Here is a 17681-nt window from a genome sequence, read left to right as displayed (position 1 = left end):
CCCATTCGCTCCTTATCACTCTACTTGGTTTTATATTTTTCTAGCTGCACTTATCACCCTGCCATTTGTTTGAATCATGTATGTTCCATCATGCTATGGTTTGACTGTGTCCCCCAAAGTTCATGTGCTGGAACTGTAATCTCTAATGCAACACCGATGGGAGGTGGGGCCTAATAAGTGGTGATTAGGTCACAATGGCTCTGCCTTCATGAATGGATTAATGTCGTTATCACTGGAGTGGGGTGGTTATCACAAGAGTGGACTTGTTGTGAAAGTGACTTCAGCCCCCTCTTGCTCTCTTACTCTCTCTTGTCCTTCCACCTTCCGCCTTGGGATGACGTATCAAGAAGGCCCTCACCAGATTCAGGTCCCTCAATTTTCGACTTCCCAGACTCGAGAAATATAACAGATAAATTTCTGTTCTTTATAAATTACCCAGTCTGAAGTATTCTGTCTCAGCAGCACAGGACAGACTAAGACACACCATCTCACACTAGAATGTCAGTTCCATCAGAAAGAACCTTCGCCCTACTCTATCTTGTTCACCATGCCATGTGTTGCCAGCACCTTTAAAAAACGCTCCTTAAGAATTATCCTCTTTTCAGACATTTTCCAAGTGTACAGTATGGGAGAAGGAGGTATAAGGGGAGGGGCAATGGGAGGAGGAGAGAGACTGGATCAAAAGCAAATGTTTACATATGATCTGGTGACAAAGCCTGGCAGACCAGATATCCTAAGACTCCAATTATTTTCCAGTTGCTGTGTGACCAGCTGCAAGTCATACCACTTTGCCTTTCACAGCATTTCAAAATATGTGTCACTCAGCTTTCCAAACCAGTTCACCAGCTTCATCAGCCCTTTCTACCAACTCACTTCACCCATGACCCACCAAATGGCAGTGAATTCTAAGAGGGCAGTGTTAGAAAAGGAGAACAGAGAATTCATGAAACCCAGGGAAACACTATAATTATTCTCATGAACTTAAAAGTGAATTCAAAATGGAACAGACATTAAGAATCATTGGTTTATGAGCAGCAAGAATTGAGTAATAGTCTAAGTTGACTTGGCAGCATCAAAATCTAGGTGCCAAAAAGATGGTTCTCAACCTTTTCATGGTCATAGCAGAATTTCAAATATCAGAATTTTGAGAAAACAGTTAAAGAGATTGAGACTCAAGAAATCATTGACTATGTTAGCAATAGATGCCTCATAATCACTACTAGCATAAAACAATGCCTCATTTTGCCTGCGAAGATCTTACAGTGGCAATTCACTACAACCATTCATCCACAGGCACTCGGACTTCACTTGTAGAGAAGAGTTGATGCCCTCATGGTGCTCAAGGACATAATACAAAAGTTGTCATCTTTCTCCTGTATATTTTTCTTTAGTGAGAGGTTGACTTGTGTTAAACTGTCTTTCTTCTAGCAAATCATATTAATCTTCACCATGTTCCACAAACACCTCACGTCCAGTTCTGCTTGACAGGCGTTGCCTGTTAGCAGAGTGCTTGGCTGCAGTAAAATAAATTGTATACATCAATAAAAACTGGGTAGCCTATTTTTTGGTAGGCCAGAGTGCCATGACATGCCAGTTTGGAAGCAAGGCTGAATTCCTTACTTCCTACTTCAAACATACTTGTTCCACAGTCATCAAGCGCACTATTCTGGGGTAAAAGACCTGATTAAAGTTGAATGGTTTGTATAAAGATAAGAAATATGGTTTTAATAAATAAAGTCGATTGAAGCAATATCATGATGGGTCTTAAATAATATAAAAATGTGTTAAATAGATGTCAGGAATCCATTAATTTATTAACAAATTCGTTCATTTAACATATATGTATGGAGCATCCTTTGTATGTCAGGTTCTCCCCTAATTGCATACTAGAGAGTGTGTGCACTGTTAGAAACAAAGTCCCTTCTTCATAAGACTTACTTTCTATTGGGGAGACAGATAATAACCAAAAAAATTAAGAAATAAAACAAGCAAATGTATAGTTAGAATTAATGATAAAGGTGAGGACTATGAGAAAAAATAAAGCAGCTTAGGGGAATTGAGAATGTGGGGGAGGAGTGGCAGCTCTGATGCATCGTGTGGTCTGGGAATGACTCACTGTTAGGGTGACCTTTAGGGAAGAGACTCTAAGGAGGGGAGAAAGTGTGGGCTGCAGCCTCCTTGGGGAAGAGTGTTTCAGCCAGAGGAAACAGGTGCAAAGGCCCTGAGGCAAAAGCACATTTGCATCAACATTGGCCAAGGTCTGAGGGAATGTTTGAGATAACAGTGGCAGGAAATGAAATCAGGAGGGGGCACTGGGAAGGTGGAAGACACAGGCAAATCAGATAGAAACTCTATGAAGATCTTAGCTTCTTCTACTCCTAGTGAAGTGAGAGGCCAGTGGAGGGTTCTCAACAGAGGAGTGACATGTTGTAACCTGTGTTTTAAAATGATAGCTTTGAGAGAATAAAGTTGCAAAATGGCAGAGAAGGGGAAAGATGATGGTGATGTCTGAATGAGGGTGGTATCTGTGAAAGAGGTGACAAGCAATTGAATTCTAGGTATATTCTGATGGTAAAACAAATAATTTGCTAATGGATTAAAGATGGGAAAGAAATAATCAAAGATTAGACATTTAGCCTTAACACTGGAAACATGACATTCCCATGAATTGAGAGGGAGAATACTGCAAGAGGAATAGGTTTGAAATTTTAAAACATGAGAATTTCAATTTTGGAAACATCCCATGCTGTCCAAATTAACAGTCAATAACTACATGTGGGTACTTAAATTTACATTTTAGTTAATAAAAACTAAATTAAAAATTCAGTTCCTCAGTTGCACTCACCACATTTCAAGTGCTCAATACTCACAGCTAGTGGCTACCTTAGTGGACAGTGCAGATATTAAAGAGCATTTCCATGTCACATAGTTATATTGGGAAGTGCTGGTGGGACATTAAGCCTTTACTATATTATGGGTCCTGTGCTAACTTTCATTTTTGTGTCATATTTTTTATTGGACAGTGTTTAGACTTCCTTTCTATGTGAATTTCAATCATGCTTACTTCAGTCTCTATGCTAGGGTTCTTCATTCATCCACATTTTCCACTTCTCATAATCATGTTTGGTTCAGAGAGAATGTCAATAAATATACACGATGATGAGAAGCGGAAAATGTGGATGAAAGAAAACCCCAGCATAGAGACTGAAATAAGCATGACTGAAATGAAAGTACATGCAATTTTTACATTTTCCCTAGAAACATTAAAAAAGTAAATGGGTAAAATTAACTTTATTAATATATATTTACTTTAATATGCAATCAATACCAAAAAATCATTAATAAGGCATTTTACTTTTTGTACTAAGCCTTTGAAATCCCCTATGTACATCTCAATTCAGACTAGTCACACTTCAAAGTTTCAATAGCCATATGTGACTCATAGCTACGTATTGGACAGGACAGGACTAGAGTATCAGTGAGTTGAAAACCCCCTGACTGCTAGCTGTGGGTAATTCTTAAGAGAATAGGCTTACCAGTTAACATTTCTGCACATGGAGGGTGGTTTCAGAAGTCTCACTTAGTATACTTAGGGACTTTAGACAAGATCTCTGCACAAGCTGCAGAGGCAGCGTTGCAAAATGACTGAACACATTGAGTAGACTTGATGAGATATAGGTTGTCAGTCCAGCTCTACTACCTCCTGTCCTTGAACTAGTTAGTCAAAAACCTGTTTCCTTACTTGCAGAATGCATGTAGTTGTACCAGCCCTTTAACGTCTGCCCTAAAGATCATTTATGCGAAGCTTTAGCTCAGGGCCAACAGCCTGCTTCTCCAAATGTGAACTGTGGATATTTGTGTTGGGGACCGAGAAACAGAGATTCACTAGAATTCTGGTTATTCCATACATAGTATATTATTTATATTTGTATATAAATACACACAAAAAGTATTTTAGTCAATGCTGGTTAATTAAACCTTTGCTCTAATTTGAATAATAAAGTTTATGTTGTAGCCACCTTTTATTGAGAATGGTCTCTGCCAGAAATTCAAGATTCCTGAATTCATACAAAGTTCAAATAGTATAGGGCAAGCTTAAATAATTGGTATGGTATTTCCTGTAAGAGTAGCTATCTATATAAATTGCTAGTGTCATCTCAATATAGTACCCTCAAGACTGCCCCAACCTTTACTCAATTAATAATTATTAAAACTCATCACTAATTTCCTGTAAGGTTTAAAGAATGCATACAAGATGTATTAGCACAAACACATTTATTTATCAACCAAAGGGATGATCCTAATTAATCCAACACACTTTGAAATAGCTGCATGTAAAATGTTTGTGATAAAGATAATTGAACACAGTAATGAAAAAAAAAAAAGAAAGAAACAGTATGGAGATTTGCTCATTGAACTGAGCTTGGTCATTCTCTTAGTTAACTCCTGTCCAAAGTGATGATGGAATTTTTATTCTACTTTTTCATAGACCCGAGTACAGGCGACATTGTTCATGACACACTCCTAGGAGAAGGAAAGATATTAAAAGAGTTAGGTTAGCCTTAGATTCCAGAGCAGTGGTGGTATTAAAACATTAGAATCAAAGTCCCACGAAATCACGTAACCTACTTCATAGATGGAGAAAATTTCTTTCAGAATTCATGGGTTTGAGAGAAGCCAGAAGCTGTTGTTTTGCTTATAATATGCATGTTTTACAGAAAACTGTGTTGAATATATCTTTATTCTTTTGGTTATGGCAAATATTCCTTATTTTAAAGATATAGAAAAATGTGTGCAGTTTGGTGGCTTGCCAAGATTTCACTGTGATGTGGCAGCAAAGCAAGAACTCCCCCCAACTCCAGCCAAATCCTTTCCTATGTCATGTCACTTCTCTATCTCCTCTAGGACTTTCTTAATAATTAGTGTTCTAGTATTTAATTTGTTATTTTGCTTTTTTTTCTTCCAAACTGAGTTCTGTTAATGATCAATGATATAGAACAGTTATGTGAACTATAAATGCACACAAGAAGCTGACTGAGACACAGCAGTTTGACACTCACCACCACTAATTTCCCATCTTTCAATTTTCTTGTTATTGTGCTTTCCTTCCCATCCCACTCCTGATGCTGAACCAATGCACCATCTGTAAAGTTGCAGACAGTCTGCAAAAACAAAGTAAATGTTTTAATCTTCCAAGTACATTACAAGAGTTTCCATGACTCATAACCTCCTTAATCAACATTTTTTTCACCTTCTCCTTTCTGAGTCTACTTCATTAACCCATACTGATTTTATTCACAATAGTTTGTGGTTTTCAACCTAGTAGCTAATAAAAGATGCCAATTCTATGATGAAGTTGATACTTTTGCTAATTTGACAAAATTCAATTCATAAAATAACTTTTTTATTAAGTTCTTGCCTATAAACAGTAAAATGTTATTGATACAGCCTATCATTCTAGAAGCTTCTGTGATTTCACAACATGTCATGGACTGACCTGAGTTTTTCTGCCATCAGCTGTGGTTTCTTCAAACTTCTCTCCCAGGGTACAAGAAAACTGTGTTGTTTTCAAAGTGCTCTCAGTTTTTATGGTGAGGTTTTTGCCATCACAAGTGATGATACAATCTGGCTTGGCCATTGCACCCATTTTTCGCAAAGCTATCCCCACTCCTGTAGAATATTAAGTCATGTTAAATAACAGGAAGACCAAAGTTATCATTTACATGATAAAAGCAATAATTCCATTGTAATCACTTTGTGCAGCATATTTTCACTTATTTGCTTATTGATAACTATTGTAAACATATATCCCATGGTATGAGCCACCACTTTACATATATGAAATTCAGGTAAGCCTTACAACAGCCCTGTAAAAGGCAGATGTTACTGTCTCCATTTTACTGATGAGAAAGCGAGGCACTGAAGTAACTTGCCCAAGATCGTTCAACTGGAAAGTGGTGGAGCTGGGAACCAAGAGCACTGGCACCCTGGCTCCAAATCTGAGCTCTGGCCACCATGCTATTCTGGCTTTCAGAAAGTTAGGGAAGAAATGTGGACTTCCAAATTTTATTTACTCAAAGCAGTTGATAGAAGGTGGAGATAAAGCATTCAAAATTGCAAATTCAGGAGTTTGCTCAATCTTTTTCTTTTTACTAGATTCTGCCAACCATTACATTCTATGACTCCAGCACAGTCTGGCATATAAATGTTCTCGATAAATATTTGATTAATAGACTACACAAAATAGAAATCGATCCTGAGATATTCAAAAAGCACAATCTTTTAAAATTCAGCAGCACAATCATGATGCTAACAAATGGAAAAAAAAATCCTACCTTTCAATATAAAAACTATTTCATAGCTATATAAATCAATAGAAATGTATAAGGTAACATATTAAATTATATTTTAATTTATGATCTATCAATTTCCCCTCAACGTTAACATGTAACTTATGATCTATCAATTTCCCCTCAATGTTAACATGTAATTTATGATCTATCTCTTTCCCCTTAGAGTTAGTTAACATGTATAAGGAATCTTAGATCCAGGCCAAATCACTGTTTCATAAATGAGGAGACTACAACCTATGCAGCATGATTGTCATGATGAAGAACACTCAGCCAGGCTTTAAAGTTCCCCTTGGAGCCTTCTCTTTTACCAGCTCAGGGCTGGTGCCTTACGCTGTTAATTGAGTCATTATTCACTCTCACTTTGGACAAATAAATGGGCTCTGCTCTTTTCACATTGTGACTGCTCCCTAACGAACTGAGTCTTGACAACCTTCAAGACTCCAGAATCCTGGAAACAAGCCCTCCAAACCTACACACAATTTGCTTTCTACGGGCAGAAAAAAGTGTTCTCTGGGCCTTAAACTTGTACACACACACACACACACACACACACAGTATTTATTGGACAGGTGAAGTAAATCGCTTTTTCCAGAGTCATCTTGATGTAGGTTTACAAGGAAAAAGAAAAATACTGCCTTCTTTACTGATAGTATCATAAATACACTCATGATTCACCATAAACCAACCTTAACACCACACGGTCTTGGATAAAGGGTAATGAAGGAGTGATTCCGAAGTGCCACGGTGACCAGGTATCAATAGAGGGTCACAGTAGTTATTTCACCAGCGAGTAACCAGGTTAACATTTGTGGATACCAGCTTCTGAAGCACCTTCATAAGTCCCAGCCATCCCTTAGGGCTGGAAACTCCCTTCCAGAGAGGATCCATGCTATGCTAACTCCATCTCACTTCCTAGTGGCCTGTGACAAAGGTCCATTTTTGTTTGCAATTTATCCAGTGTCTCAATCAGCATGCAATCTCTGTCACTGGCATAGAAAAGGACAGTAATTTATAATGAAGCACTGTTGAGTGAGAAATGAATCTTACTACTGAGATTCATTCTCCCTCGGAACGCCTCAAGAAGTCATCTGCCTTTTGCAGGGCCACACCCATCTTGCATGCAGTTAGCCGCAGGAGGGCCAGGCAGTTTCTGTTACGGTTTTCCAGCAAAGCCCACTGCCTCCTTCCTCCTCACCCTCAAGTGGCAGAGGCCAGGATGGCAACACACGGCCACCCCCAGGCCTCATTGCGCTCCTCCCACAGGCCACCCGCCCACTGCGGCGCCCCGGCCCGGCAGTGCCAGCAGCAGGTCGGCACCGCCAGCGCCACGCTTCTCGGGGGCCCTGGTGTTCCATGGGGTACCAATCCAAAGGGTTCGGGTCAACTGGTAAGGGCGAGCAGAGGACCTGGGGGAGATGGGGCTGACAGAGGAATGCAAGCTGAAGCTGTAGCGCCACTCAGACCCCTCTACAGGATTTCTGCGGGAAACTGCGCGCCAGCACCGCGTCCCCATGAAGAAAACGGAGGGTGACCTGCGCGCCACAGGGAACAAAAGATGCGACAGGGAGGAAAAGGGGAGTGGGTGCTGCCACGATGGGGTAAATGAGAGAGAGAATGGTGGCAGGAAGGGAAAGGATGAGTAAAGGGGGAAAAAAGGGAAATACAGGGTCGCCTGGAGGGGGTCGAAAGAAATGCAGCGTGAGGTGACTGGTGCGCCCGCTAAAGGACAGGAAGCAATGCGGAGTGACTGCCGTTTGGGCGACGGGAAAGAAGCAGAGAGGTAGGTGGACCACGGGGTGGACCACCTCCGGAATATTGCGGCCCGCGGGCGGGCAAGAGGCGCGCACGCTCCCTGCTCCTCGCCGCCTGCCCGCGTGGTGCTGCGCGCGCTGCACCCAACGGCCGCGTGGTGGGGAAGATGGGAAGGGATGGGGGTAGGCCGCCGAGCATCTCCTGCCCCGGAATCTGGCACGCTGACGGGGACCTAGGGACAGACGACCGCACAACACGCCACGTTGCAGGCGCTGCCAGGCCCGGTGCCTCACCTAGCTCCTTCATGTATTCATCAAAGCCTTTGCTGTCCACCAGGCGCCATCTTCCTTCCAGCTGCTGAACTGTGGCCATGGTGGGTGCGGGCGGGCTGGCGTGCAGACAGGGATCTGTATCGGCGTGGCAGCGTGCTGTGAGGCGCCCGGCGCCGGCGGCTGCTTTATAACGGCGGCCCGCGCAGGGCGGCGCAATGCGGCCAATGGGAGGCGGGCCTCGCCCGGCCCCCGCCCCGCCCGCCGGGCGCCCCCCGGGCCTTCTCGGGGTCGGGAGGTGCTAACCAGCTCCGCTTGCCAGGGTACGCGACGGCCTCTCGGGCTCCTCCTGCAAGCAGGGACTCGCCTGGCGCGCCCCACGCCTCCTGGACGCCGGTGCCTGCACGTTTCGGCGCTTCTGCAGGCCCAGGAAGCCAGAGGGGTCACCTGGAGGCCCGGCCCCGCCTCTCCTGCACCCCTCCGTTTGACAACATATCCACCGCCGTTTTTCCTTTCAAAATACCCGGACCAATCGATTAGCCCTCGCCGGACTTGGACTGCAGGAAGTGATTGATCGGCTGATTGGTTTATTGATTCATTAACTACGGTGCCTCCCTGACCTTCTGCTCCTCGCCAGCGGACAAGCTCACAATCCACACCCTCCTGAGAGAACCTGCTCTCGCCATCCGCAGGTCTCCCTGGCCCAATAGTGGGGACATACCTGAGTTGAGCTAGAGGATTTTATCCCTGTTGGGATGGGGGACGTCTCGGGAAGTGTGGTTTCTAAACTAAAAGACTGCAGGAAGTGTCAACTTTAGTGATTGTCATTGCCATTCAAGAATGTTTGATTAGTTTATATTCCCTTCGTGGTGCACCCTTCACCGTTTCTTCTCAGACACCAGCGGGTTCCCTCTTTCTCTTGAACTATAATAATACCCTACACATGTGCGTAGAACATGATACGTTTCAAAGTGTACTTTTCACAATTTATTACTTGGTGCTCCCAGGTGCCTGTTGGAGGTCAGATGGACTGAGGTGAGGAAGTTGCCACACAAGCTGGCCGTTTCGACAGCGGTAATGTGCATTTATTGAGTAGCTACTAAGTGCTAGATGTGCTTCCTGGGCACTTTATAGACATTGGTCTCCACTATATTTTTGCTAGGGGTGTTATCCCAATTTTTCAAAAGAGAAAATAGGGCAAAGAAAGTTCGCACAGTAGTAGAACCAGAATCCCTATCCAGGTCCGACTCACTGAAGACCTTATGAAATCAGACCACACCTGACTGCCTTGGGCTCAGGGTAGCTGTGATGGAGCTCTGAGTAGACCACAGTCACCGAGACACTACTAGTTCTTGTATCATCCTTGACAAAATTGAAATCTGAGATTGGTTTGCTATCTCTCAACATGCTGCAGGACGTGTACTCCCCTGAACTGCATCTCTTTCAAGTCCCTGCCCTCAGTTTAGGGTCACACCAGCCTTCCTTGTGGTACCATTTAATATTCAGTTGTTTTCCCAATAAGGGTCTGCATGTCACACACCCGAGGCCCTACTGCTCAGAAAATATTCGTGTTCTGAGGGAAGCTGAGTGCGTCATTTACTCAGTGATGAGAAGCCCTAGCTACCAGGCACTTCAGGCAGCTCCTAGGGCTGCCTGTGTGTTTGAACTTGAGCTCTTCATGTGCCATTTCAACATGTCTTATCCATTTCTGTATAGACTATAGTAATAATAGGACACAGCACTCTGATACTAATTTTTAAATTATCATAATATAACATGTTACAGAAATATCAAAAAGATAATGGCACTGGAGTACTAGATACTTTGGTACTTAAGAAATAGCCTTTAATCCCAAGGCCTTACCTAAAACTTAAGCTTAAACACAATCTCTGATGTGATGAGTGGAAATAATTCTTTTGTGTTAAAACATGCAGACAAAAACAAAGCTATATGGCCAAAATAATAACCGTTATTGTATCTTGTGGAACAAAAAAGGGCATGGTGATTGCTCTGTTCCTCAGGGAAACACATTGAATGTCTTGTTTTCAGACACCTCATCTGCTGTATATACAGATGTATGATTGGAGTAGATTATTCCTAATGCCCCTTAAGCTCTACTACTCAGATTCTTTCCTTCTCAAGAGTAATGGTAATGGATTTTAAGCTGTGAAAAAGCAGTAAGTACTGCCTTCACCCGCTAAGTAAAGGCCTATTCTAGGCTACTTACCTTGCACCCATTATGAGGTGTAAAACCAAAAATGTTGTGAAAACAAATTTCATTGAAGTTTCATGTAACTTTATGGAGATGGTTGAGTATTTCTTCGTTGGAAAGAAGGAGGAGAATCATCACTTGATTGTGATTAATTACAACATAGGAAACAAGAAACAATAGTTTTATCCTAACCTGTCCTTACGAACATTAGTAACTGTGCTGTTCATTATTTTTAGTAACAGCACATAGGTAATACAGGTGTTATATCATATTTTCCTTCACACTGGAAGATAATAACACATTTTTATGGATGACAATGACTGAAGAATCAAGAATTACTAGCAACTCTTCATCCAGTAGCTTAGAAAACTGCCTTTTTCAAGACAGATGCAATTTTACTTAATATCTCTGAGGCTTAGTTTTATCACCTATGAATTTAAGGAGATGAGAATTAAAACTAAATGATTTTTTAGGTCCCCTTCAGTTTATGAAGTACTCCTGCAGTAGTAGTTCATGGCCTTGAAAAAGCGTACTCAAAATTACTCTATTTCCACCTAGTGGTGAAACCGTAATATTTCTCTGAGGCTTTACTTGATAAATGTGAGTAGTTTTTCAGCTTCTCATTCTGTAATCACACACAGCTTTGGAGCGTATTGTGTCATTTTTATTTAAAGACAACTTCCCAGTTAAAGTTTATGTACATAGATGTGCCTTCCACAAAGTCGATTATTGTATATTAGTTCTTCCTAAGGACAGTTAAGTGTTGGTGGCTTAGCAACAGGCAGTTGGTAGAGAAATGGAGAGTACCACATTAAATTATTGCAGAGAATATTCAAAGTAATCCATTTTCAGGGAATTGAGTCTTCTCTAAGTACATAGCCAGGTGATCAAAAAAGGAAAAAAATTCATCACTAAGGTTGGAGAATATGTTTATTTAAACCTAGTGTCTCCCTTAAATTTTATAACTAGCTTTTTGACCCTCACTCGTCTGGCTTTCCTTGCTACAGACATGCTTTGCATACCTAGCTTCTAGCCACATCTTCCCTAAGAAAATTTCACCTGGAATCAGTTCCAAAAGAAAATCTTAAGAGATAGAGTATGGATCTGCATGTTGTCAGCTATCTGAAGCAGCAAAAATTCCTAGATGAGAATAAAGTCAGGGAGCCTTGCAGTTTAAGGCACACCTTAAATATTAAATTTTAAATCCTTCAATGCATCCAGCCAAAACAAGAAATTGCAGATAGCTACCATCCATCAATGCGAGGTTTTTTTGGTTTGTTTTTCATAAGACTGGTTTTAATTAAAGCACTTATAAAGATGGAGTTATATTTTGAACTTTGTCCTTTTACTTAAAGCAGTTAGAGTCTTACACATCATGACTGCCATGGCTAACCATTAAAATTTTCCAGCTCCTTAAATGATCCATCATAAACTTGTGCTTGCTGAGTTAACTGGACTAGAAGATAGCTGGAGGGAAAATGAGGCATTGCAAAAGTTACAGTAATAAAAGGTGAATGGCTTCCAAATAAGGCAGAGGACATAATGGCTCATTTTATAATAAAAGCTTTCAGTATAAAATTCATAAATTTCCCTTACTTATATAGATCTTCCTACTTTCCAGACATGTGTATTATTGTATATTACATTTGTCATTAGGTCATGGCAACAGATATACGTAGTTTGGTATAACCCTTTTATACCTCATATGAGCAGTGTTCAAAGGTTTAAAAGCACAACTCCAAAGGGCACAGCTTGAAATGGAACAGGAGGATGCTAGCAAAGCCACCCCAATAAACACAAAATCTTAGTAAAAGCACTATGTTTACCAGGCAATACAACTTCAAAACAAATTCCTTAGCAACCCCAACCTCTTCAAGCCCACTTCTAATCACATTATTACTCCTAAGCCTCCTTATATACAAAATCTTAGGCTGGCCAAGCCCAAACACACAGTCACATTCATAATGAGGATCTCTGTCCTTAAAAATTGCAAACATAAAAAATCTTCAAATGATATGTTCCCACTGGAAGAGGCCGAATTCTTTTCTTGTAGATTACCCTTTTGTATTTTTCATTCCTACCTTCCATGCAGTATTCCTAGATTCTCACACCATTTGATCATTTCTCCTTCACACTCGATATAGTTTTACCCATCTGAAGGAGGAATGAGTCTGACTTGTCTTTGAAACATTTGCTTTATTTCATAACTGCCACATGCTGGGCCTAAAGTGTATGTACCTGGATCTGAAGACAACAAAATACCTAGAGGATCTGCTTTGTGGGTGGGACACGGCAACTAGAGCTGTGGAGGTCAGGCTTGAATTCCAGGGGATGGTACTATTATGATTCTGATGGGTTCTTCTGATCTGGATTTGGATCCTGGCAAGAGAATGGTAGACAGAGTTTAACCATCAGGAAGAAGGAACAAGACCTAAGCTGATGGTCGAATCCTAAAATAACACAAAAATAATCATGTGCCCTGCATCCTTACCTCCTTCTCCCTGCCCAGCACATCAGATAGCATTAATTCTAGTTTCGCCATCAGAGCAGAGATGGAGCTCCTAATGGCCTTTCTGCCCTGGTAGGTTATCTGAACACACGATTTTTTGCAGAGTGCAAGATAGGATGACCATATCCTAGTTTGAATGGGGCAAGTCAGGGCTATGCTTGTTGTCCTGGTATGATTTTGAGCAATGCCCTCCTTCCTTCCAACTATTTCAAATAGGATGAAGAGTTGTTATATTTAATTCTCACCTATCAGGTAGCTCCAAAGTCTAAATTTCAAGGAAGGCATTAACATGGTACTACAGTGTCATCTATTGTAAGACCTGAAGGTGCCTTGCAGGAGGGAAAAAATGTGGTGGCGCCATGTTCAGTATTTCCCTACTTAGGTATCATACAACTATGTCATGCAGGGACAGCTTTGCTTGCTCACAAAAGAATGGCCAGCAGAGATGTCCATACCAGACACATTCCTTTGTCTCACATCACCCCATATTTTTAGAACACCTAGTAATTATGTGGATAGAATCTAGTTCTTATCTTCAAAAAGTTTAGTATCTAAGTCTATACAAGCTAAAAACTACATTCATTGTGGGTTTTTTAAATTTCACAAACATTTATTAAAAATTGATTCTGTTTTAGTTCACCACATATTGAAAATTTTTAAAAATTGAAGGTCTTTGAAATATCAGGTAAACAGAAGCCCTCAGGTTCCCCATAATTCATTATGTCTTTTTTCTTAAGAAACCACATTATTTTATTTTAGAAATAAATGAAAGGTTTTTAGATCATCACTGGTTAATTTAAAATCTACATTTGTTGTTTTCCATTTACATAATAATGTTTTTATTTTATTCTTTTAATTTTTTTATTGACAAATAATAATTGTATATATTTATGGGGTAAAATGTGATGTTATGATATAGGTATAAAAATAAAATAATAAAAATAAAATACTTAGGAGTAAATTTAACCAAGGAGATAAAAAATCTATATACTGAAAACCATAAAACATTGATAAAAGAAATTTAAAATGACACAAATAAATGGAAAGATATCCTGTATTCTTGCATTGGAGGAACTAATATTGTTAAAATGTCCATACCACCCAAAGTGATCTGTAGATTCAATGCAATTCCTACCAAAATTCCCAGGTCGTTCTTCACAGAAATGGAGAAAACAATTCTAAAATTCATATAGAACCACAAAGGACCCCAATTAGCCAAGAACAAATTGCAAAAGCTGGAGGCATCACACTACCTGATTTCAAAAACGTACTACAAAGCTATAGTAATTAAAACAGCATGGTGCTGGCACAAAAAGAGACACATCAACCAACGGGATAGAATAGCCCAGGAAAAACCACATCTACAGTCAATTTAATTTTTTTTTTTTTTTTACAAAGGTGCCAAGAACATACAAAGAGGAAAGAACAGTCTCTTTAATAAATGGTATTGAGAAAACTGGATATCAACATGCAGAAGAATGAAATTAGGCCCTTATCTCTTACCATATACAAAAATCATCTCAAAATGGATTAAATACTTAAATGTAAGACATGAAACTACTAGGAGAAAACATAGAGGGAAAGCTCCATGGCATTGGTCAAGGCAATTGTTTTATCTTTATAATATTAAGTGTGTTTTTTTTTAAAGGGAGTCTTTAACAGAAACCAGGTGAGTGTACCAAATAGATATATCTTGTTTAAAATTAATGTGCCCAATGTCAAAAACTTAACTGAGGTAAACTTTGCTCAGCTAGAAAGATCTTGTCTGAGAAATACTGGGTTAGAGATCATGCAGCAACTCATGTCACTACTCAGCTCTGCCTGTGCTTTAGAGTTAGTTCATCGCTATAAACCGGGTAGTAAATGGACACCAGGCTATGCCTGAGGTGGTGATGAGTACTGAGATATACAACTTGCATAATAAAAATTTCCAGAATACAAGTCAAAACTGGAATTGTCTACCACCCAGCTAGTTCAGTAAGGGTCAGAAAATCCTGCTGAGTTCCTTTTCTGAGAATTGAGAGAAGAGTCTCAGAAGCAAAGCTGAATGATTTCTTGCTACACATACTCTGATGCCCTTGTCTTTCAATAGAAACTGTACGTGGTTCCTGGGGAGAAGACTATGGTTCTATATGACAAGTTTTATTTGTTGCATGTTGTGAAGTATTATCACTTCTGCAGCTATATTATCAGGACATCGTATAAGTATCAAGACAGAATAGGACCAGCTTCTATAAAAAGGAAAGAATGCCATTTACTGGTGTCCCTTTGAATGTATTTCGCATATGAAAGTTACTTTATGTTACATACTACATGGGAAAAAAAGCTTTTTTCTCAAATTAAATACCTTTCCATTTTATTGCATTTTTGCATTTTGGTTGACATAATCATCTCTGAGATATAGTCACAGAAACAAAAGTTTGACCCCAATATGAAACAGAAAATCAAAACTGCCTAATATTCCATTTGAAAGCATGTGGTGATATAAATCATAACTAGAAACAAAATAAAAATCACGTAAGAGTTCAACAAAACATTTATTTGTCATTTTCCAATCAACGTGAATAGTGACGGTAAATCCTGCACACACAAAAAAGTATTGGGTTTCCTTTTGCTTCGTGCTTTACTAAGTAGGTGGCAGCTGCTTCTGGTTTTCCAAGGCAAGGCTCTAGTTCTTTCACACCCAAAGCCTTAGGGCCTCAGTACTCTAAGGGAACCTAATTAGTCCAAGTCACTAATCCACATGAACAAGTAGAACTTGATCTTTGCTGCCCACACCCAAGACATACAGTTTTTAATTGCATATTTGGCAGTAATTCTTGGTCAGACGTGATCTCAGAACAATGAGTTGTCACTTGAGCAGACATATTGGTAAATTCTTTAAAGTTATATAGTTTCATTTCTGAAAATAGATTAGTGGCTTGGATTTAGGACTAAAGGAGAATCAAAATCCTAGAGTTTAAAGGAATTTTAGGTGTCTTCTAATTCAACTAAAACTCAATCAAGATTCCTTTGACAAAAGATTTTCTGAGTAAGCAAAAATAGAATTGCAAATTATAGGTTTATCAAGAATACCAAATATATTCCATAATCATTTAAGTATTCTTTAAAATACTTTATGGAAAGAAAAATGAAAATGAAAAAACAAGAGAAGGGGATTAACCTAAAAATTAAATAATTTCTTTCAATTCGTATTTGGCCTATGAAAATAATAGTTAATAATTCATAGTTAAAACAATACTAGAGTATGGATTATAAATAGACATGAGAAATGTAACACTGCAAGTAATTGTACCATTGCTTGGCCTCCCCCCTTGTTCCTCAAGAAAACCATATGTCATAATCATGTGTCATATACTTACACAAACATGCATAATTTGCTCACTATTTAAACTGTAGCAGAGCCTTTTTGGTCTCTTAGAAAATCTTCAAAAGTATATATCTTTTTTTAAGTTTTTTTTAAAGAACTATTATCTTTGTGTCCTCAATTCCCCTTTGTCTTCACTTGAATTGAAAAAAATCTTAAAAGATTTTTTAAGAATCAAATTGGACATAGCAACTTTTGTCTCTATTATAATTCTAAGCCATAACATGTTAAAATAGTCAGGCAAATAAATATTAGTATCATTTGTAAAACAATAATTTTATTAAATATCTGCTCTAAATACATAAAAAGTAAAAGCAGTGACCTAGGATATAGGAAACCCTTGTTCTAGACTTTGCTACAAAATATCTGTTTAAATTTAAATTTTTGTTTTCTCATCTGTAACCTTAGAAGAACAGAAGAAATTAAAATTTCCTGTGAGGAGTTTTTTGAATACAGACTCCATTATCAAACAAATTAGGGAAATTGGGCATACCGTGATTCCCATTGGGTATTTCCAGCTTGTATGAGCATACTAAAGATGCCAGGAAATCTTGAACTTAAAAAATACATTTAACTTTTTAAAAGCAGCAATTCTACAAATGGATTGATTGCAAAACCTGCCTTGTTTGCTGCCATCCTTTTAGCAGCACTTAGAATGCTCTGAAGAATACTCTAGGAAAATGCTGATGATAATCTTCAGCCTGCAAAGTATTTGATTCTATCACCAAGACACTGTTCTGCAGGAATGAAGAAATATAGTACATAACTAGTAATGGCCTCGAAGAACATACATATTAGTTGTTCATGGAGGACATCTATGCATGAAAACTTACCTCCTAATAAAGGTCTTCTAGACATGTTCTATTGAAGTTCAGAAAGTGAATGCAGACCAAAGGTACAGTATTTAGAGAAAGCTTTGTATATGTGACCTGGGAGGCCAAAGTAGATGCCCCTTTATCAGTTAAACCAGACCTTAAAGTTGAAACAAGTTCCCTGCAGGTTGAGGGTTCAGGGCTCAGCTAGCATGGTATTGTCCTAAATTCCTACAGCTTTAAGAAAAACCAAACCTTTGCTAAACTCCTTAACAACAAGAGGAATCAGGCAAATTATCAGAACCTTCTTAACTCTGATTTACATCCCAGACCACTACAACTTTAATTGAACAGAGGACACACCTTACATTCTTTCCTGATAAGCAACTGCAGTCCTCAAGCCAGTT

At 39.4% G+C, this 17681-nt stretch overlaps 1 protein-coding gene across 1 annotated transcript; it reads right to left on the bottom strand.

Moving 5' to 3' along the window:
• Positions 1 to 4258: 4258 nt before the first annotated feature.
• On the bottom strand, positions 4259 to 12388 carry FABP5 (fatty acid binding protein 5). The gene is made up of 4 exons (XM_054499174.2): positions 8399 to 12388; positions 5498 to 5670; positions 5061 to 5162; positions 4259 to 4524 (listed from the first exon to the last, which is right to left on the bottom strand). The coding sequence occupies exons 1-4, from the start codon at positions 8475 to 8477 to the stop codon at positions 4471 to 4473; spliced, it is 408 nt and encodes a 135-aa protein (XP_054355149.1). The 5' UTR covers positions 8478 to 12388; the 3' UTR covers positions 4259 to 4470.
• Positions 12389 to 17681: the final 5293 nt, after the last annotated feature.

Source organism: Pongo pygmaeus, chromosome 7, assembly GCF_028885625.2.
Source record: "Pongo pygmaeus isolate AG05252 chromosome 7, NHGRI_mPonPyg2-v2.0_pri, whole genome shotgun sequence".
In the NCBI taxonomy this organism is placed as follows: Eukaryota; Metazoa; Chordata; class Mammalia; order Primates; family Hominidae; genus Pongo; species Pongo pygmaeus.
This window is presented reverse-complemented; position numbering and strand designations above follow the sequence as displayed.

Bases quoted from the DNA above. Each gene is read 5' to 3' on its own strand.
- FABP5 (XM_054499174.2), bottom strand. From the start codon at position 8,477: ATGGCCACAGTTCAGCAGCTGGAAGGAAGATGGCGCCTGGTGGACAGC. The intron at 5,163-5,497 runs GTCAGTCCATGA...TTGTTTTTGCAG, and splicing joins CTGATGGCAGAAAAACTCAG to ACTGTCTGCAACTTTACAGA. The intron at 4,525-5,060 runs GTGAGTGTCAAA...TCCTTCTCCTAG, and splicing joins AAGATGGGAAATTAGTGGTG to GAGTGTGTCATGAACAATGT.